Source organism: Erpetoichthys calabaricus, chromosome 17 (genome assembly GCF_900747795.2).
Source record: "Erpetoichthys calabaricus chromosome 17, fErpCal1.3, whole genome shotgun sequence".
Taxonomy (NCBI): domain Eukaryota; kingdom Metazoa; phylum Chordata; class Cladistia; order Polypteriformes; family Polypteridae; genus Erpetoichthys; species Erpetoichthys calabaricus.
In genome coordinates, this window is record NC_041410.2 from 85969061 (window position 1) to 85991275 (window position 22215).

At 42.6% G+C, this 22215-nt stretch overlaps 1 protein-coding gene across 4 annotated transcripts in view; it reads right to left on the reverse strand.

Moving 5' to 3' along the window:
• Window positions 1-22215, reverse strand: part of atp8b4 (ATPase phospholipid transporting 8B4) — a 258238-nt gene that overhangs the window by 12565 nt on the left and 223458 nt on the right. For 3 of the 4 annotated variants that reach the window (XM_051920877.1, XM_028822519.2, XM_051920876.1), the window contains 5 exons: window positions 17368-17473; window positions 16158-16299; window positions 8991-9174; window positions 3327-3550; window positions 1613-1696 (listed from right to left, as the gene is read on the reverse strand). In XM_051920877.1, coding sequence (XP_051776837.1) covers window positions 1613-1696; window positions 3327-3550; window positions 8991-9174; window positions 16158-16299; window positions 17368-17473 — 740 coding nt within the window. The remainder of the gene's footprint in view (window positions 1-1612; window positions 1697-3326; window positions 3551-8990; window positions 9175-16157; window positions 16300-17367; window positions 17474-22215) is intronic. The other variant, XM_051920878.1, reaches the window with a different exon arrangement.

The following is a 22215-nucleotide window of genomic DNA, read 5'->3' on the forward strand; positions in this document are numbered from 1 at the left end:
AAGAGTTAGTTTTGATACTTTTGCAGGTGTCTACCTTGTGAAGAGCAGCTACTTTATCATGTCACACACAGAGAATTACCACAACTACACACTAGTGAGTAATTCACTTGTGTCAGAGAAAACTGTCTGCACATGCAGGGAAACTACTACCACTACTTCCTATTATTGCTACTACTGCCATACTAATTACTATTACTACCTTTGCTATTATTACTACTACTATTACCACCATTACTAATACCATATCTACTACTATTACCATTACTAATACCATTATTACTATTATTAGTAGATTTACTCCCATTACCACTACTACTACCTTTACTGTTATTACTACTATTACATCTACTATATGTATTACCCTATTAGTACTATTACTAATACTATATTTAGTACTATTATCATTACTACTACTACCTTTACTATTATTGCTACTATTACATCTACTATATACATTATCCTATTAGTACTATTACTAATACTGTATCTACTACAATTACCATTACTAATACCATTATTACCATTATTACTATATTTACTTCTATTTCTACTACTACTACTACCATTACTATTATAACTACAATTATATCTACTATATGTATTACCCTATTAGCACTATTACTAATACTATACCTATTACTATTACAATGACTACTACTACTAGCACCATTACTACTATTACTAATCCTATATCTACTGCTATTACCAATGCTGCTACTACTTTTACTATTATTACTAGTATATCTACAACTATGTATTACCCTAGTGGTACTATTACTAATACTATATCGACTACTATTACCACCACCACTGTTACTACCTTTACTATTAATACTACTGTGTCTAGTACTAGTATTAATGCCACAACTACTACTGCTAATATTATATCTATTACTATTACCACTACTGCTGTTTTTGCTATTATTACTACTACATCTACAACTACTACATACTGTATCTACTTCTATTACCACCACAACCACCACTACTACTAAATCTACTGCTACCACCATACTGTTGTTACTACTACTACCATTACTACTATTACTACTACTATACATCTGATCACATTTAAGTCATATTTATGCAGAGACAGAGAGAGTTCCAAAGGGTTCACACTGTATCCATAACCCACTCCCACTCGGTCCAAATAATGTCAACAGTCAGCCTAACTTGCACGTCAATAGGACGTGAGGCTCGGCACTCGACATTTGTTTTAAACAGCCACTTTAAAAGTGAGCATAACAAGGACCTGCAGACACAGCAGTGAAGGAGCACATCGAAAAGGCCACAAATGAGATGAGAGAACAAGATGATAACACGGGAGAAATGGATGTCAAGTCTAAAAATATTCATTACTATCATGCTAGACACAAAACAAAGTCGAGGGAAGGCCCAGAACTGAACGTGTCACTGTTTACAGCTGTAACATCCACGGATAGCAAACACATTCAGCAATAGACAGAAAAAAGAGGATGTTTCCCACAAAAGAAATTGGAATAACACAGAAAACTGTGTCCAAAAAACAAAAAAAGTACAACACAGAAGAAAATGACAATTTCAGCTTTTGATCAGCAAGATATGGCACATCAACAGAACTGGAGAGTCCTACCTGATCAAAGAGGCCCATTGCAAGAACTGGCAGGGAGGTGTAAACGACGTTGAACAAGGTGACGAACCACTGGTCATACACCGTCTGTGGGACAGAGGAGCAGGAGGAGGAGAGAGGGGCTTAACTTCACACCAAAATGTCTATGCATACATTTATAAATGACTATATAATAGATCTGAAAGACACTAAACACTAGATATAGATATGAGAGACTAGACTGAAAGGTACTGTGTAACTAAAATACTGATAGATGTAAAAGGCATACTCCTGGTAGGGGTTTGAAAGCTTAGGAATAAGAAATTCTTAAGAGCTATGTGACTCATCTTTTCCCTTTCTAGCTACAAATATGCAAACCACATCAGAGACAGGTAGATAGATAGATAGATAGATAGATAGATAGATAGATAGATAGATAGATAGATAGATAGATAGATAGATAGATAGATAGATAGATAGATAGATAGATAGATAGATAGATAGATAGATAGATAGATAGATAGATAGATAGATAGATAGATAGATAGGGCAGCATATATAATATAATAATAAAGGCACTATATACAGTACAGTATAAATAAATAGATACATAATGAAAGGCATTATAACAGTAAATGAGCACCACTGGGTAGATAGATAATGTCAAACGCCAGTAAACAGAAAGATAAATAATGAAAGGCAATATATAGATAGATGGGTTCATATAGAAAAAAAGGACAGACCAACAGATAATGAAAGGCACTATGCAGATAATGTTACATAGCAATAAATGGTCAAATAATGAAAGGCACTATATAGTTAGATAATTTTACATACAGTAGAAGTAAAAAGACAGACAGATATATAATGAAAAGAACTATACAGACAGTGTTACATAGCAGTAAAAAAGACAAAAGATAATGAAAGGCATTATATAGACAGTCAGATAAAGAAAGACGCTACTGTAGATAGATAGATAGATAGATAGATAGATAGATAGATAGATAGATAGATAGATAGATAGATAGATAGATAGATAGATAGATAGATAGATAGATAGATAGATAGATAGATAGATAGATAGATAGATAGATAGATGGGCAGGCATTACAGTATATTTGAAAGACGTAATAACCGCAAAGCTTTCTGAAAGCAGAGCATTGTTGCTCGCATCAAATCTGATAATACTGATGTGCTGCGACTTTGGATTCAGATTTGCCATTTGGAAGTTGAAGAGAGAAATTTAGTTTGCAAACATTTGAAAGAAAAAAACAACAGAATAAAAGAAAATGAGCCATTAAGGAGCGCAGTGTAAAATCCCCTCCAGGTCTGTATCAGCAGATGTACGGTGAGGTTTTCACCGTTATATTATACGTTATATAGCCTGAATATCCCCAATCTGACTGTCCACATGACCACAGCAGACTGCAGGTTAGGTAAGCGTGGAGTCACGTGTGGTGTTCCATTGATGCTGTGGTAGGAAGGTTTGGGAGACAGGAACAAATGTGCTTAACGGTCTGGCAGCGACCCCATGGTTGGACAGTGTCTCTAATTTTTAGAGTCAGTCAGTCACCCTTTTTTATTACTGGGGTCTCTGCTGCGCCATTCTGGGTCCAGAGGATCATCTCATGAGCCTCCTATGCAGTCACATAGGCACACTCACAGACACCTATGTTAGAAAAATTAATCAATTTGAAAAACTTAAGTTAATAAAAAAAAATAAATAAATAAGACCAACCTGTGCTGAAAATCCACAGAAGAAACCGTACCAAAAGTGGACAAGGGTGAAAGCAAAGTTCTTGTAGAAGAAATAATGAAGGAAATTGCACATTCGGAAGTAGGACCAGCGGCCGTGAACAAGCAGCAGTCTCTGCAGATATCGAAACTGGGCAATGGAGTAATCGCTGGCCAGCACGGCCTGCATCCCCTCCTGCCCACTGATTCCAACACCGATATGAGCTGCTGTGGAAAAGAAATGAGCAATTTATGTGGGAGGATCGTTTGTAACGTACGGTCTCCATTTTCTAACGTGTACAAACAACTTAAAGACTTGTAAAGCTTTGGCTTTATGCTTTGGTTTGTTCTCTTGGTGCAGGTTTCTTGCAGACTGCTTCAGGGTTCCTGCACATTTTGTTGCATTCACTTCACCCTCACAAGCTTCCCAGGGCCTGCAACAGAGAAGCCTCCCCCCACCCAGTCTGATGCTCCCACCATAATAGAGTACATGCACTTCAAGCTCACTATGAAGGCACCACCCTCGGTGGGTTTAAATAAATCTCATAAAGTTCATAAAGTTGCAGATAAACCCACTCGGTGGGATGTAACGGCAGCTCGTGTGGTTAGGACATACGAGAGGCTCAAACGACATTAGCTGTCAGTGTTTGTCTGTTAAGCTTGCAGTTGTAAAATGCAGAGTTCAAAAGTGCTGCGAGCAGAATGATTGTCTAAAAATTATGGCTTGTGTTTTTCCATGTAAACCGTTAGTAGTGGTGTATCAGAAATCTGCTGCATTCAAGTTCAGCAATGGCATACCACCGATCGTAATTTCCTACAGAGAACACATGGGCAGAGCTGGCCACCTCAACATGGACTCCTTAATAGGGGGGTTTCCTTCTCCCAAACTATAACTCCAAAAAGTCTCTGACTCTTCAGCAAATCACACCTGATATGCGAATAAGAAGCTTCCCAAAATGCTCACTTGGATTTCTCAAACGAATGGTCATATCTTTGTGTGCATCAAAGAAATCCTCATATGTCCTGACAGAGCAGTAGGTATCTTTACTTTCACACCGAGCTGCAATGAAAAAACTGAGAAGCGGATGTACAATTTAAACAGATTGTTATTTTCATGGGAATTGTTACCTAACCCTAACCCTAACCCTAACCCTAATTCACCATTGTAAAAAATAGTAAAACGTAATATATTGAGGGGCGGCACAGTGGCACAGTGGTAGCGCTGCTGCCTCGCAGTTAGGAGACCTGGGTTTGCTTCATGGGTCCTCCCTGGGTGGAGTTTACATGTTCTCCCCATGTCTGCGTGGGTTTCCTCCCACAGTCCAAAGACATGCAGGTTAGGTGCATTGGCGTTTCTAAATTTTCCCTGGTGTGTGCTTGGTGTGTGTGTATGTGTGTGCGTACCTGCGGTGAGCTGATGCCCTGCCCGGGGTTTGTTTCCTGCCTTGCGCCCTGTGTTGGCTGGGATTGGCTCCAGCAGACCCATAGTTAGGATATAGCGGGTTGGAAAATGGATGGATGGCAATAAATTGAAAGAAAATTATGTTTCATATTGCGTTAGAGTTATTCATTGCATTATACGTTTTCATTCTGTTTGGCTTTGAAATTAATACGCAAATACTTTTTAAACTGACACTTTTACTGTAAAACTTCAAAAAAACTTTTTGTCAATATCACATTGAATTTTGATTCCGTGTTTGGATTTACATCGTGACAACACAACGTATAACTGCCCAGGAGTGAATATCGTTTCTTTGTCTCTAATAAAGAAACCTTTTTTGAATGTTTGTCTCTGTGATTTGTTAATTGTCAGAGCAAAAGCTATTCTAATGGGAAACTTGTAAACGTTTTAATACGAATGGCATATCAAGGTCTCCTTTGGTGTCTAAAGTTATACCATGAAGATGTACTACATTACTTTTCTTGTCGCCTGTTAAAATTTTACATGTCAGAATTGTTCGACCAATTTTTAATACAACTAATTTTGTTCCATTTTATAGCACATCACTCTGACATAAATTATGCAATAACATTAGGATGCATCCTTCTTTCAACAGTAATTCGGCCACTGGAAGATCGCACGGTTTTAACGGTTGTAGATATTGTTCGTGATATTGTAATTTGATGTTTTCATCTTCCGCACCAACTGTTTCAGCATAGACTATTGATACGCATTTAACCAATTTGCCATGTAACTGATCGACATTTTCCATGTTAATTCATTTGACTTCATCGTTCCTCGGTGCTAGGATTGCCAGTGTACTCATTTCGTGTGTTGATAACCCTTCATGATGAAATTCTACAATAAGATTTGGACATAATACATCTTCTTTTATTGGGAACTTCAATTGAGGAAAACGATAAAATTTATAATAGCTGAGAGCGCAGGAACTGTGTCTGACAGAAGCATTCACACGAATGAGAGGTGAGAGGACTGTGGGCGTGGGCCTTTAACCAGAAATGGTTGAGAGGAGGGTGGGACCCCCCTCTACCAACTTGAAAAAAATCTCTTGGCAATAGTCTCGTCTCACGATTTTTTTTTTATAATAGAGATGGATGGAGATACACTCCCCGGCCACTTTATTAGGTACAGCTGTTCAACTGCTTGTTAATGCAAATATCTCATCAGCCAATCACACAGCAGCAACTCAATGCATTTCGGCCTGTAGACCTTATCAAGATGACCTGCTGAAGTTCAAACTGAGCATCAGAATGGGAAAAAAGGAAACTGAAGTGACTTTGAATGTGGCCTGGTTGTTGGTGTCAGACGAGCTGCTCTAAGGATTTCAGAAATTGCTGCTCTACTGGGATTCTCAACCACAACCATCTCCAGGGTTTACAGAGAATGGTCCGAAAAAGACAGAAGATCCAGTGAGTGGCAGTTCTCTAGGTGAAAATGTCTTGTTGATGCTAGAGGTCAGAGGAGAATGGCCAGACTGGTTTGAGCTGAAAGGAAGGCAACAGTAACTCCAATAAGAACTCGTTACAACTGAGGTGTGCAGAAGAGCATCTCTGAACTCACAACATATCAAACCTTAAAGCAAAGCAGCAGGAGACTACAGCGGGTGCCAGCTAAGAACAGGCAACTGAGGCTACAATTCAATTTCTGCTGCGACATTCAGACGGTAGGGTCAGGTTTGCGCTTCGACAATAGAAAAGCATGGGCCCACCCTGCCTTGTATCAGGCTGGTGCTGGTGGTGTAATGGTGTGGGGGATATTTTCTTGGCACATTTTGGACCTCTTAGTGCCAACTGAACATGTTTAAATGCCACGGCCTACCTGAGTATTGTTGCTGACCACGTCCATCCCTTTATGACCACAGTGTACTCATCTTCTGATTGCTACTTCCAGCAGGATAACGCGCCATGTTACAAAGCTCAGATCCTCACAAACTGGTTTCTTGAACATGACACGGAGTTCACTGGACTCAAATGGCCTCCACAATCAGCAGATCTCAATCCATTAGAGCACCTTTGGGTTGTGGTGGAACGGGAGATTCGCATCATGGATGTGCAGCCGACAAATCTGCAACAACTGCGTGATGCTATCATGTCAATGTGGACCAAAATCCCTGAGGAATGTTTCAGCACCTTGCTAAATTTATGCCATGAAGAATAACGACAGATTTGAAGACAAAAGGGGGACCAACCAGGTACTAGTAAGGCGTACCTAATAAAGTGGCGAGTCAAGAGTATAGTCATACTGTTTTCGTATTATGTGGTGCTCACTGCTCATGTATAAACTGTGACAACGAGTTTTGTGACTTGCCTTCCTGAAGGTGTTGAGATTTAAAACGTTTACACAAACAAACAACTGCAGAAGTGCAAAAAGAAACTCAAGACTATCAAAGGGCAAGGGGACGTTTTGCAGTTAAGGAAGTCATTTGGCTCAACTCTGCAGGCTCCCAAACAGATTTTTCTTCAGAACAAGTACCATCTTTGAACTTTAACAAATTTTTCTCAATATTATGACTTATGACTGGTGCCCTTATGCTGTTTATGTTATCCAATGTCTTTAAATGCTGCTTCTTTTGTGATGGTCACTCATCTGGTTTCCAAGCCTGCTGCCTTAGCTTATTCTCCTCCCCTAACTTGTATGTGCCGATCCTTTGAGGCATTAGTTTGTTTTCTTCTTTCTGTCTTTTGTTTGCATTTTGTGTTCTTGCTGTTTGGATCAACTTTTACTTCGGCAAAATTCTTCTCCCCGTGTCTGCGTGGGTTTCCTCCCACAGTCCAAAGACATGCAGGTTAGGTGGATTGGCGATTCTAAATTGGCCCTAGTGTGTGTTTGGTGTGTGGGTGTGTTTTTGTGTGTCCTGTGGTGGGTTGGCACCCTGCCCGGGATTAGTTCCTGCCTTGTGCCCTGTGTTGGCTGGGATTGGCTCCAGCAGACCCCCGTGACCCTGTGTTCGGATTCAGCGGGTTGGAAAATGGATGGATGGATGGAAAATTCTTCTCGTTGTTAAACTTCTGCCATTCTGATTTGGATTCCCAAAAAGCCCATGCGTAACCCTTATAGCCCACACTGTTATTATGCATCGCCAAGTGAAGAAATGAAAAACACGTCACAAAAAAAGCAAAAATCAAGACAGCTCTCCGACTAGTGAAGTTTGGTGTATTGTTGGGGAAATTAGATATCCACACTCATCAGATATCACTACGACATAAAAGCGTCGCCAACCATCCAGACCTTCAGAGACGCCACAGCATTACCTGGAATGTGTGGCGTTACTTTAAAGGAAAATTAAAAGTATGGACTGTAAAAGGAGAATTAAATTTTAAAAAGTACAGTGGAACCTCGGTTCACGAACGTCTCTGAACACGTACAAATCGGGTTACGACCAAAAAGTTCGCAAAACTTTTGCATCTGTTCACGACCACACACTCGGTATACGAGTAAGCCAGTTTCCCTTTCGGTTTGTGATTGATGATTTCCGCACGTGTTCAGTCTCACCCTTGGGCATTCCCTGTGCAGCGAGCGAGAGAGAGAGAGCACGAGAGAGTGAGCGAGTGAGAGAGAGAGAGAGAGAGAGACACACACACACACACACACACCCGCGTGCGAGAGAGAGACGGCAGCTAAAGAATGCACCGGGCTTGTTTTTAAAGAGACTGATTCGAGCATTGTTTTAACCTCATTGTATTTAATGAAGACTTTTTTCTATTGGATTTTAATCTCCACTTCACTTCTGTTTACAGCGATCGGTTCGTATCGTGCATTGTTGCAATGTTACTTTTCTTGGTTGCTTATTAAATTACGGATTTTTCAAATGTTCATTTTTTCCCCGTGCTTAAAACTCATTAAAAGAAAGTGTTTTTAGCGAGCGGTTCATAGCACTATAGCGCAAACTCTTGCAATGTTAGTTTTCTCTGTTGTTCAAGGTTTTCTCAGTGTTATTCAATGTTTTTACATTTAGTTTACTATTACGCTGTGCATTCTATGGTTTAATTAACTATATTTGCGCTTAAGAATCTTTAAAAAAAAATATTTACATACAGTTCATACGGTCTGGAACGGATTATTTGTATTTACATACAATCCTATGGGGGAAATTACTACGGGTCACGACCAAATCGGTTTACGACCAGAGTTTTGGAACGAATTACAGTCGTGACCCGAGGTTCCACTATATAAAGAATGACAAGGAAACATAAAAGGTTCACTTACTTTTTATCATGCTCACGTCATTAGCTCCATCCCCGATGGCCAGGGTGACCGCTTTTTTGTATTTCCTTATAAGCTCGACCACGTGGGCTTTCTGCAGGGGAGTAACACGACAACAGATGACTGTTTTACACATGCAGGCAATGTCCAGGAAGATTCGCTCCAAGTCCGTCTCTAGAGCCTGGGCCTGAAAACAAGGAACACGGATTGGTCAAGGGCTCCTTATTTGAGCTGCTCAAGTTCAAGAAGACTAAACAAATAGGAAGCAGAAACTTGGTTGGCTCTGATGATCAGAAAACACCGTGGAAGAGCCTACAGTTAAGTCTGGATCTGATAGGCTTTAATAGTCGTCTTATTTGTTTTGGCCTTCTGCTGTTATGCACCTAAAATCTGGAATAGTTTGCCAATAGGAATTCGCCAGGCTAATACGGTGGAGCACTTTAAAAAACTGCTGAAAACACATTACTTTAACATGGCTTTCTCATAGCTTCATTTTAGTTTAACCCTGATGCTCTGTATATTCAATTAATTATCATTATTATTCATGGTGGCTCCAAAATCCGTACTAACCCCTACTTTCTCTTCTGTTCTTTTTCCGGTTTTCTGTGGTGGCGATCTGCTCCACCACCACCTGATCAAAGCACCGTGATGTCCCTACATTGATGGATTACACGGCCAGAAGTCCACATGACCATCATCATCAAGTTCTTCCATGAGAAACCTGACTGATTGAGGTCATTTATGTTAGGTAGAATGCCTAGAGGGGGCTGAGTGGTCTTGTGGCCTCTGAACCCCTGCAGATTTTTGTTTTTTCTCCAGCCGTCTAGAGTTTTTTTTTGTTTTGTCTGTCCTCCCTGGCCATCGGACCTTACTTTTATTCTATGTTAATTCTTCTTCTTCTCCTTTTGGCTGCTCCCGTTAGGTGTTGCCACAGCGGATCATCTTCTTCCATATCTTTCTGTCCTCGCCATCTTGCTCTGTTACACCCATCACTTGCATGTCCTCTCTCACCACATCCATAAACCTTCGCTTAGGCCTTCCTCTTTTCCTCTTACCTGGCAGCTCTATCCTTAGCATCCTTCTCCCAATATACCCAGCATCTCTCCTCTGCACATGTCCAAACCAATGCAATCTCACCTCTCTGTTTTTGTCTCCCAACTGTGCTGAGCAGACCCTCTAATGTCCTTATTTCTAATCCTGTCCATCCTTGTCACACCCAATGCAAATCTTAGCATCTTTAACTCTGCCACCTCCAGCTCTGTCTCCGGTCCTACCGTCTCCAACCCACATAACATAGCTGGTCTCACTACCGTCCTGTAGACCTTCCCTTTCACTCTTGCTGATACCCGTCTATCACAAATCACTCCTGACAATCTTCTCCACCCATTCCACCCTGCCTGCACTTTCTTCTTCACTTCTCTTCCACAATCCCCATTACTCTGTATTGTTGATCCCAAGTATTTAAACTCATTCCCCTTCGCCAGCTCTCCTCCCTGCATGCTCACCATTCTACTGACCTCCTTCTCATTCACACACATGTATTCTGTTCTGGTGGTCCTACTGACCTTCATTCCTCTCCTCTCTAGAGCATATCTCACCTCTCCAGGGTCTCCTTGACCTGCTCCCTATTATCGCTACAGATCACAATGTCATCAGCAAACATCACAGTCCACAGGGACTCCTGTCAAATCTTGTCTGTCAACTTGTCCATCACCATTGCAAATAAGAAAGGGCTCAGAGCCGATCCCTGATGTAATCCCACCTCCACGTTGAATGCATCCGTCACTCCTACCGCAGTCCTCACCACTGTCATACTTCCCTCGTACATATCCTGTACAACTCTTATGTACTTCTCTGCCACTCCTGACTTCATCATACAATACCACAGCTCCTCTCTTCTCACCCTGTCATATGCTTTCTTCAGGTCCACAAAGACACAATGCAACTCCTTCTGGACTTCTCTAAACTTCTCCATCAACATCCTCAGAGCAAACATTGCATCTGTGGTGCTCTTTCTTGGCATGAAACCAAACTGCTGCTCACTAATCATCACCTCAATTCTTAACCTAGCTTCCACTACTCTTTCCCATAACTTCATGCTGTGACTCATCAATTTTACTCCCCTGTAGTTACTGCAGTTATCTTATGTGAATTAGTGTTCCCTTATTTTAATTCTTATTTATTTTGTCTTTTTTCTCTTTTTTCATCATGTAAAGCACTTTGAGCTACATTGTTTGTATGAAAATGTGCTATAGAAATAAATGTTGTTGCTTTGGGAGTGCCCCAATTAATTCAAAGTTGGGGAAAAGGAGGTGGGTGACACAGTGCCTCAGTAGACCGGGTTCAAATTCCAGCCTGGTTACTGTTTAGGTGGAAATGAAATGCTTGGCTAGCTGTGTAAGTCTGTGTTGTCAAAAGCCCAGGGTCCTAGAAACTACTAAAATCGTCACAAAAAAAATTCAAATGCAGAGTCGACGGTTTCGTTTGCCAATGTGTCTATCAGCGGCTAAGCGAGTTTCTCTCTCCTTTGTCTTTCCTCGATGGTTTCACTTTGGTTTCGCTTTCTTTCAGCTTCATGCTGTAGCCTCGTACTTCTTTCTTCTTACGACTCGTTAACTTGGGGCCGCCTGGCCGGCTCTTTGAGCTTCATGCTGTAGCCTCACACTTCTGGGCCGGACAGGGAGACACACACACTTGTACGCCACTCTACGCAGACTTTTACGCTGCCATCAGGGAAGATTCGGATGCGGAGCACAGGATCTCATTGAACCAGGGAGTCTAATGGCAGCAACCGAAGATCTGCTGTGGGGGACGGCCGGTGCCCATGCCCAGCCAGAATGCCCCTTCAGTATATGTTCAGGGGGGAGCAACCGTGGACTATTCAATACCTCCCCCAGGATGCTAGATGGCAACCACCTTGGGTTGGAGCGGTGCCTCGGTTTCCCGCAGGGCTCCATGGGAATTGGAGTTGGGTGCAGTCCTGTTGGGTGCCAGCTGGGACTCTTGAGCCCTTATGGGCAGTGTTTTCACCACACCTGGAAGTGCCTGATAAAAGGAGCCAGCCAGCCACCACTCCGAGAGCCTGAGTCGGGAGGAGGAGGAGGACAATACTTGCCGGGAGGAGTGGTGGTGAAGAGAGTTGTTGTGACTTTGTTGTGCTTCTGTGACGGGACTGCGTACTGCTTATGGAACACGGGGAAGACGTGCCCCACAGGAGAAGAAGAATAAAAGTATTTGTTCATTTTACATGTGCCTATGTGCCAGTCTGTGCCGGGTCAGGCACGAATATAGCACTTTTTACACTGCATTGGTTAGGGAAGAAAATTTTTTGCCATCTATTTATGCCAGCTGTGAAAGCAACATGACAAGCAGGGCAACACAGACGTGTCATTTCAGATTTTTATACACTAACACAATAATAAGGTTTTCTTCCTTTGTTCCAGTAGCTAATCTATAAAGAAATTTTTAATCTTCAGCATTAAATTATATTGTGTGCTCAGTGAAAAATCATGACGGCCTGACTGAAAGGAGAAAAAAAAAAATCGTAGCAAGGTCTACATCGACCGAGTGGGCGTCTGGTACTACTGCATCTGCCTTTGATCAGACACTGAATGATCCTCTTTCGGCGGCGGCAAACGCTCAATCAGACGCACAAGGCCAGCGATCAGACGCTTTGGCGAGTTACTGAATGGAAATCCTGCATTGATCCTCGTGACAAGCTGCAGTGTGAATTTCCAGAGGGATGGCGGCCTGCACAGACTTGTGCAGCTTCAAAGGTCACGTGGCACTCGCTCAGATCCTTTATGAATAACCGTGTTATCTCTGCTTAACTGGTTCATTATTAATTCATTTACAGAGTATTCCCAGTTCCCCTTTTCTGAATTGTTAATGAAGTATTCCCCATACGGGAAGCATACAAGAAAAATTAAGGTGGCACTGTAAGCTTGCAAATTGCTCTGGTGAGGCATGTCGCACAAGTCAGTCTCTTCAATTAGCCCCCGATTCTCAAAGGGCACATATTAATATACAGCCTCACTTGTGAAGCGGAAACTCTTCAAAATGTGCAAGCCTAAGCTCCGAATGTCATGTGTAGTGCGACAGACTCGATACGTTTTTGATAGCTTACAGTTGATTGGTTATTTAATGATATGACTTGCTGTAGGCCTCTTGCAACATTCATTTACTGAGCACTACCATTGAGAAAGGGGTCAGATGTTCTGCAATGCATTCATCCAAAGTATGCATTTGTCAAATTAGATATTTTGGCATTTCGCCTACAGTAGATACGGTGGGGTGTGTGTCGTAGTTAGCACTAGGCTTGCGCGGTATTCAGGTACTGGAAAAACATTTAATAAAATGCAAATTTTAAAACGGTATGGTACCAGCTTTTGGTACTGGAGGTAAACGGCAGCTTTCCTTTCAATTCCCCGCCACCAAACCCACCTGAAGCTTGAAAAAAACGTCCATTTACTAGACCTCACAAAATGAAACTACACACTTCAACACAATCAGGACTTCACAGGGTACCCACCCTCCTATCGCTTTAATGCGATCAGGACCTCACTACCCCTTTATTGCTTTAACACAATCAGGACTTCACAGGGTACCCACCCTCTTACTGCATTAACACAATCAGGAAGGACTTCTTAGGGTACCCACTCTCTTATTGCTTTAACATGATCAGGCCTTCACTACCCCTTTATTGCTTTAACGCGATCATGACTTCATGGGGTACCCACCCTCTCACTGCTTTAACGCAATCAGGACTTCACAGGATACCTACCCTCTTATTGCTTTAACGTGATCAGGACTATACAGGGTACCCACCCTCTTACTGCATTAACACAATAAGGAAGGACTTCTTGGGGTACCTACCCTCTTATTGCTTTAACGTGATCAGGACTATACAGGGTACCCACCCTCTTACTGCATTAACACAATCAGTAAGGACTTTTTGGGGTACCTACCCTCTTATTGCTTTAATGTGATCAGGACTATACAGGGTACCCACCCTCTTACTGCATTAACACAATCAGGAAGGACTTCTTGGGGTACCCACTCTCTTATTGCTTTAACATGATCTAGGCCTTCACTACCCCTTATTGCTTTAATGCGATCATGACTTCATGAGGTACCCACCCTCTCACTGCTTTAACGCAATCAGGACTTTACGGCGTACCCACCCCCTTACTACATTAACACAGTCAGGAAGGACTTCATGGGGTACCCACCCTCTTATTGCTTTAAGGTAATCAGGACTTCATGGGGTATCCACCCTCTCACTCCTTTAACATAATCAGGACTTTACTGGGTTACAATCCCCTTATTGATTTAATGCAATCAGGACTTTACTGGGTACCCACCCTCTTATTGCATTTACGTGATTGGGACTACACAGCTATGGAGAGGGCAGCGGTGCGTAGCATGGCACACCATGGAGGCCTAAGTAAGACGCAGGGTTTTGGAGTTATCCATTATTTGCTTTGGAACCGTTTCGGAACTGTTACTGAGGATGAAAAGTTGGTATCAATATTGAAGTCAAAATTTTAGTACTGATCCTACACTAGTTAGCACAGCTGTCTCAGAGGTGCCTGCTCCAAGATGGAGTTTTCACTTTCACTCTGTGGATTTTCTCTTTTTTTCTCTCTCATATCAGAGATGGTGTAGTGGAGAGTAATATCCAGCATACTGATTGATAATTGCTTTTACTAATGTTTAATAATATCTCATTTTAGCATATTTAATTGTAATGCCCTAGTGACCACAGCCATGGATACTATCCTCTGTCCTGGGACATCTGGTATTGAGATGGGCCAGGATGAGTGCTGAGGCAGGCGAGACTTTCAGCTCCGAAATGTTGAGAAATTATAACAAAGAATTAAAGTGTCCCCAAAGTGCAACAGTGCATTCACTAAATTTAAGTTTATAAAATCATGCCAATAAAAACAAAACTATGTCCATGGTGCAAACAAATACATTCAATAAATATGTTCAAAATCCCACAGGCTGAGAGGTAAACTCTTTCTGTTCTTTGCCTCTCCCCATCAATGTCAGGGCATCGGTTATCCCAAGTACACAGCCCACCACATCCTGGTCTGCCAACTTAGTTGGTAACCTCAGAGATCCAAACTGCCACCTCAGCCACCAACCGCAGTCCCACAGCTGCCACCTCAGTTGGTCTTCACCACTCCCCAGGGTGCCCTTGCCCTCCCCATGGTTGCTGCCACCCCTGGGGTCCTCCCATTTTCTACAGGTTCCTTTGGTCTCTCTCTATCTCGCCTGCCCTGTTGTTCAGGGTTACGACACTGAACCTTTTACAACAGCCCTTATCATTCTCTCTCACAGCTACCTCTCTGACAATCAATTGCTCACCTCTGCAAATATAAGTGAATAGGAGTAAAGAAATAACAAAATGAACTTTATACACTGTCCACCCCCCTCTCTGTCCTGGCCGTTAGGAACCCCTTAACTGAGATGTATGATCATTTAAACGGACCAAGGTATGCCATCGATCCCAGCTTGTCTTGGAGCGGAGGACACCACATCCACCTGTTCTTCTCAGTTCCGCCCTTTTTGCATACACAGCAAGAACTCCTGACACCCAGAGTCATGTTTTATAACGTGCTTGCTAACCACATCTTCCGTGAGCTTCACCGATCTCCCCTCCTTCCACTTCACAGCTCACTCTACACAGCAAACTTGATCCCGTCTCTTTTTCCTGTCCAGGACAGCTCCCCTTCCTCGGTTGTCCATTCACCCTATTGGTCAGTGCTACTCTTTGTGTACCCCGCCCAGACTTTATTTCCATAAAATGGCAAGTCCCACCTCAGTACTGTGGCGAGCACGTTATGTGGCGCATTAGCATAGCCTACTCCTTATAGTATAATTACTGACAAATAAAATAAATAACTCCTGTAACTTTCTTTTTTCTATAACATCACCAAATTTCAATCAAACCATTCAAAATTTTTTTGACTTTGAGGTATTTAGTTTTTTCGATTGCAGGGAGTGTTTTTACAATTGAAAACTTATATAGCGCCATGTCCTTTCTTAGCAATACATACTGCCATCGATGTGCATTCCAGCCAAACATCTGGTGAGGGAGTGAGTGAGTCAGCCAACTGTGCACTTTATAAAAGTGTATTATACGGGAAAGTGGGAAACACTTACCAGGCTGTGCCCATTGATAATCAAGGCATACTCGCCACTGATGGTTTCCTCAAACACGGAATCTGAGTTCTTCTTCTTTTCAGAAAACGTGTGGCCGTTGCCGATGTCTCTGCTTGAACCCAGCATGCATTCCTTTGCTTTCCTTGAAAACATTAGACGTGCAAAAAAAAAAAGAGAAAAGCAATGAATCCTTCAGTCCAAAGGAAAGTGTCCTTCATAATGACTGAATATTAAGATTAGAAAAGCTGCTCTAATTACCTTACATAAAACCATCTAAATCCACGTCAAACATCTAATCTGTGTCCATGGCACAGCGTGACAGTCTTGAGGAGGGCATAATAGTGTGGTGGTTAGCACTGTGGCTTTCCAACTCCAGAGGCCCAAGTTTGGACTGGTTGGAGTTATCTCTCATAAACCCCCTCCCACCCTCCATGACTCCACCGGTGTTCCTGCAGCTACTCCTCTTCATCGCCCACATTTCAAAGGTGTGGGTGTTCACATTACTGCATCCTGAGATTTACTGCCATATCTGGCACAGCTGGTTCTTGATCACTGGCATTTTGGGCATAAAAATTCAATATGATGTGTGCCACACCCGAATTTTACTCCATGCATTCAGATTTCTGTAACATAAACATTAATCACCCAACCAATCAGCTCTCTCCATCTTTTGCTAATGTTTAGTGAAACCTTTCATGACACAAAAAAACTAATCAAATAATGGGACGCTAAGACATTTTGATTTATTTTTGGACTTTTGCTTGTGTTTCTAATTTTTCAAACCAATTCATTTTTTTGGATGTGTGCAGGCCAAAGCCTGAAGGTAGCAGTAAGGGACTGGCCACCTAAGGGTGAGGCTGCATTAAGACGAGTCGATGAAGGTTCTGGTTTGCTTTGTGGTTCTGTATGGAGGCTTCACACCCCCCTTTTTGCCATGTCTGGAACTCCTCTTTAAAACAATAATGGGGCAATAAAGCAAACTTGGCAAGCACAGTAGAACAATATAAAACTCAATTAAAGATATCTATTGTTCTTGCAAAATTAAAAATTTTAAAAAAACAGAATTATGAAAAGCTCCCACAATGATGGAGTGGTAGCCTGCCCTGCCTTGTGGCCCTGTTCTTGGTGGGATAGGCTCCAGGTTCAGGATAAAGCAGGTTTGGGAAAATGGATGGGTGGATGGATAATAAAAAGCCCTGCACTTCCTTACCTGAGCTCCTGCTGCACCTCAAGTGCTGTATGGCCTGATATGATGAAAAGTTCATTCATGTCATCGGTCAATATGTTGCAAGAATATCCAATATTCATCGCTGTTTCTGCACAAAGAGAACGTGAAATAAAAAATAAATAAGTAAATAACACCCCAGTGACTTTTGTATTTATGTTGGTCAATTCTACAGAGAAACTCCTAGGTAGTTATTGATTTGCTAACTACCATGAAACATCATTTTTATTGGAGATATCACTAGCACGTTCAGGGTTCGTCTGCTTTACAAATAATCAAAAAAGTCAAAACCAGCTGAAAATATTCACTGGCACTCACTGCTGTTTGAAAATGGAAGAACGGATATATTGAGCCATATATAAAAAAGCACTTCTGTCTGTCCTTTAGAGCAGGGGTCACCAACTCCAGTCCTGGAGGACCACCACAGCTGCAGGCTTTCATTCTAACCCTTTTCTTAATTAGTGACCTGTTTTTGCTGCTAATTAACTTCTTTTGAACTAATTTTCATGGACTTGTTCCTTTGTTTCTTTTTCCTTAATTAGCAGCAAAACAATAATGAGATATAAAATGAGCCAAAACAACTGGTGACCATCACACAGTATCTGAAAATAAAGAAAGGTGAAGGCCTCAGGAATGCCGATCTGCTCAGGTCCACAAGTCGTTTTAACAGTTGCTCTTAGAAAAGAGAAAATCAACAGTTTCGTAAATGTCTGCTAATGCACCACGAGAGCAGGAACAAGCCACGGAATTAAAGAACGGGTTTCATTAACGACAAGACTCGGCACCTCATTAAGCAGCTGGTTGGAGTGAAATTGGTTGGAGTTTGAGGCCCTCACTTAGTTGGTGTTCTGTTGGCTCCCTCACTTCACGTTTCATTTCTCTTTGGGTGCCATTTAAGGAAAGAAATAAAGCCATTCAGAGGAATAAATCTTAAAAGAGAAGTCAATTAAAATGAATTCACAAAAAGTGCTGTCCTAGTGATCTGATTGATATGCGATTTAAAATTCAGGTTACAGTCAACAGTTACCCCTAAATTCTTTACCTCCGTCTTGACTTTTTAATCCTAATGCATCAAGTTTGTTTCTAATAACCTCATTATATCCATTATTGCCAATCACTAAAATTTGTTTTCTCTTTATTTAGCTTGAGAAAATTACTATTCATCCATTTAGAAACACAAATAAGACATTGTGTTAGTGAAACAACAGAGTCGGGGTCATCAGGTGCTATTGATAAATACAGCTGTGTGTCATCAGCAAAGAAGAAAAGAGTTAGAATGAAAACCTGCAGCCACGGTGGTCCTCCAGGACTGGAGTTGGCGACCCCTGCTTTAGAGCATCACATGAAAAACACTGGAAACATTTTAAAAACGTATTTTTGGTATACACTACCGGTTTAGAGCACATCAGTTGTTGGCAATGCACACAGTTTATAGTTCTCACATAGCCTGGAGGTAAGTTTTGAGTCATTGTCTTGCTGTAGGATGAATCACTAAAACCTACCAGACGCAGACTAAGAGGGTACTGCGTGGTGCTGCAAAATGCTGTGGTTAACCCTTGTGATTCAGAATGCCAGTCACTCTATGCAACTCACCAACTCTGCCTCCAGTAAAAGAACCCCAGGCCGGCACACTGTTGGTGTCACACACTGAGGAACCGTTCCTTTCACCAACACGACGGGGTACAAACATCCTGCATGATCAACCAAAGATTTCAAAGTTTGATTCATCGCCCCATAAGACTTTCTTCCCATCTCTAGTGGTCCACAGTCAGTATTTCAATGCCCTATTTTGCCCTTTTAAGGAATGGCTCTCTTACTGCCACTCGCCCTGTCAAAACTGCAGCACAAATCTCCTCTTCACACTACAAAGTGACACCTTGCTTTTCTTGACCTGCACTATTAGGCTGTGCTTGAAGTTGCTGTGCTGTGTGGCACCTGTGATCACGCCAGCTGGTAACCCTCAGAAACTCTTCTGACTGGCTTCTCACTTTGGCTTTGCCACATCTCCTCCTATCAGAGTCTCTTCCAGTTTCCAGTTTCATTTGGATTGTGTAGGACACCACTGGACTCAGGGCCATCTTAACATAAGGGCACCGGCTGGTGGCCCACGATGTTCCTGATGCCAATGTATGTTTCTGTTTTGCTATTAAAGCAGCAGCCCTAGCACACTACTTTGCCTGGGGACCTATGGTGCTGTTAAGGAGGCCCTGCTTCTTATTTCTCTAAATGAAAGGCCTACACTTCTAAGGGTAATAATGCTCTGTCTCATTTTATTTGTTAATTCTCTTGCCATTATCACTGGAAAATTGTCCAAGTAGTCCTTCAGAGGCTGTAGTAACACAGTCTGCTCCAACTCTGCTTTAAGAACACACAGAGGGGTTTTAAGTAATCAGAAGAAGTTGGGACACCTGTGCAAATTGTTTGCTTCATCGTGCAAGGCTTTGTTTACTTTAATTGCTGCTGAACATTGTGACAGATGACCGGGGCCCATGCCTGGCCGGGACGCCACTTCACCACATCTGCCAGGGGGACAAGGCTGGGAAGCCCAATATCTTCACCTGGACGCTAGATGGCAGCACCCCTGGGTTGCAGTGGTGCCTCAGACTCCCCCAGGGCTCCAGGTGGTTGATTGCTAACATCCGGCTGCACTTTTAGGTAAGGCGAAAGAAACCAGTGTCCAAAAGGGACCAGCAGCTCCTGTTGCAGCACCCCCTGGCGGTGCCTGCGGAACCCCACAGAGCTGCACAGAACTCCAACCCCCATGAAGCCCTGGGAGAGTCCGAGGCCTCCCACAGTCCAAAGACATGCAAGTTAGGTGCATTGGCGATCCTAAATTGTCCCTAGTGTGTGCTTGGTGAGTGGGTGTGTGTGTCCTGCAGTGGGCTGGCGCCCTGCCCGGGGTTTGTTCCTGCCTTGTGCCCTGTGCTGGCTGGGATTGGCTCCAGCAGACCCCCCGTGACCCTGTGTTAGGATATAGCGGGTTGGAAAAATGACTGACTGAATGTTGTTGTCGTTCACTGAGGGGCCGTTGGCAAATGTTTCTCTCAGATCTGCGGATTATTTATTTCCCACTCTTCTGAGCAAAGACGGGCCGAACAGCAAATTGACCGATAAAAGTCTGTCATCTGAAAACATGCAGACTGCAAATCAATAAAAAGAGTCTATGCTTTATGAGTAAGACATGAGTGAGGTGCTCCATCCAGACTGAGGATTAGTGAGGGAATGGCGATGAGCCTAGAAGGAGCCCTGCCGGGCCTCATATAGACGTACAATGAACCTCCCAGCATTCAATAGCCGGCAGTCAGTGGGGAGCTGCTGCTCGGAGGAATGGAGCTCTGCTATTGCTGCGCTAGAGAAATCTAATGGAGTACCTGTCATATTTATCTCTCTGTCCGTTTAGGATACTGCCTTTCATGTCTATCTCATTCATTTCCTTTCATATGTATTCATTTATCTATCTACCTGATATGATTGTCCTCACAGGTGGCGCAGTAGTAGTGCTGCTGCTTTGCAGAAAGGAGCCTGTGGAAGATTGTGGGTTCGCTTCCTGGTTCCTCCCTGTGTGGATAACGCTTTGAGTACTGAGAAAAGCGCTATATAAATGTAATGAATTATTTATTATTATGATCCATCCATTATCCAACCCGCTATATCCTAACTACAGGGTCACGGGAGTCTGCTGGAGCCAATCCCAGCCAACACAGGGCACAAGGCAGGAAGCCAGCCCACCGCAGGGCACACCCACACACCAAGCACACACTAGGGACAATTTAGAATCGCCAATGCACCTAACCTGCATGTGTTTGGACTGTGGGAGGAAACCCACCCAGACACGGTGACTACCCGATAAGATGCCTTTCAGATATACTGTAGCTATGTCTTGCCTGAAGAAGGGGCCTGAGTTGCCTCAAAAAGCTTGCATATTGTAATCTTATTAAGTTAGCCAATAAAAGGTGTCATTTTGCTTGACTTCTCACTACATGCATAATGGCTAACATGGTACAACACCCCAGTACTGCAAGAAGAAACCAAATTCAAGAAAAATCAACAACGAAGTGGGAAGGAAAAAACAAAACTGTGCAGAAATTATTTGTCATCCTAGTTTCAATGGGGACACAATGAGGTAAATGCTGTGAAAAGCTGTCCACTCGATACAACGGGCTGAGGAGATCAGGTTGTGTGCAGTGCCACCTGCTGGGCAGGCCGCCAGTAAACCAGTTCCAAGTATTCCGGTTGATTCTGCCGTACAGCTTCACATGCGGAGAATACCTGACCTACTTTCTTATCGCCTGCCGTTTCTATTTGCCACCTTCCCAAACCTACAGCTGTTTATTTGTGCCAGCCTGAGCTTCCATACTGCATGAAGTGTTCCATGAGCCAAATGGGCATGAAGGGGGAGAAGCTGTTTTATCAGGAATTGCATCGCAAACACTCATTCAATAATACACTTCCCCTTAATGTCCTGGCTGTCATTTTTTATTCCCCCATAGCAATTTTTCCTCAAACATTTGAATGTTTTATTGCAGATCCCCTGCTGAGTGAACATCTGAACACCCACTTAACTCGTCTGATGAGCACATCCATAGGACTCTGTTAGGAAGCTTGTCTTCTCCGACGTCACCATCTTGTGCTCAATGCCGATGGAGCGATACCACCAGCAGAATGAATATTGCTTTTTAATGCTGTGACTGATGACGTATGAAATGAGAGCACCAGGGCACCTGTTGAGAGGTTAGCGAAAGTCCATCCATTTCACATCTTATAGCGCCTTTCATGTTCTACCCAGCTGTCTGTCTCTCTTCTTTGATCTACTTATCTGTGTATCAATGTCAA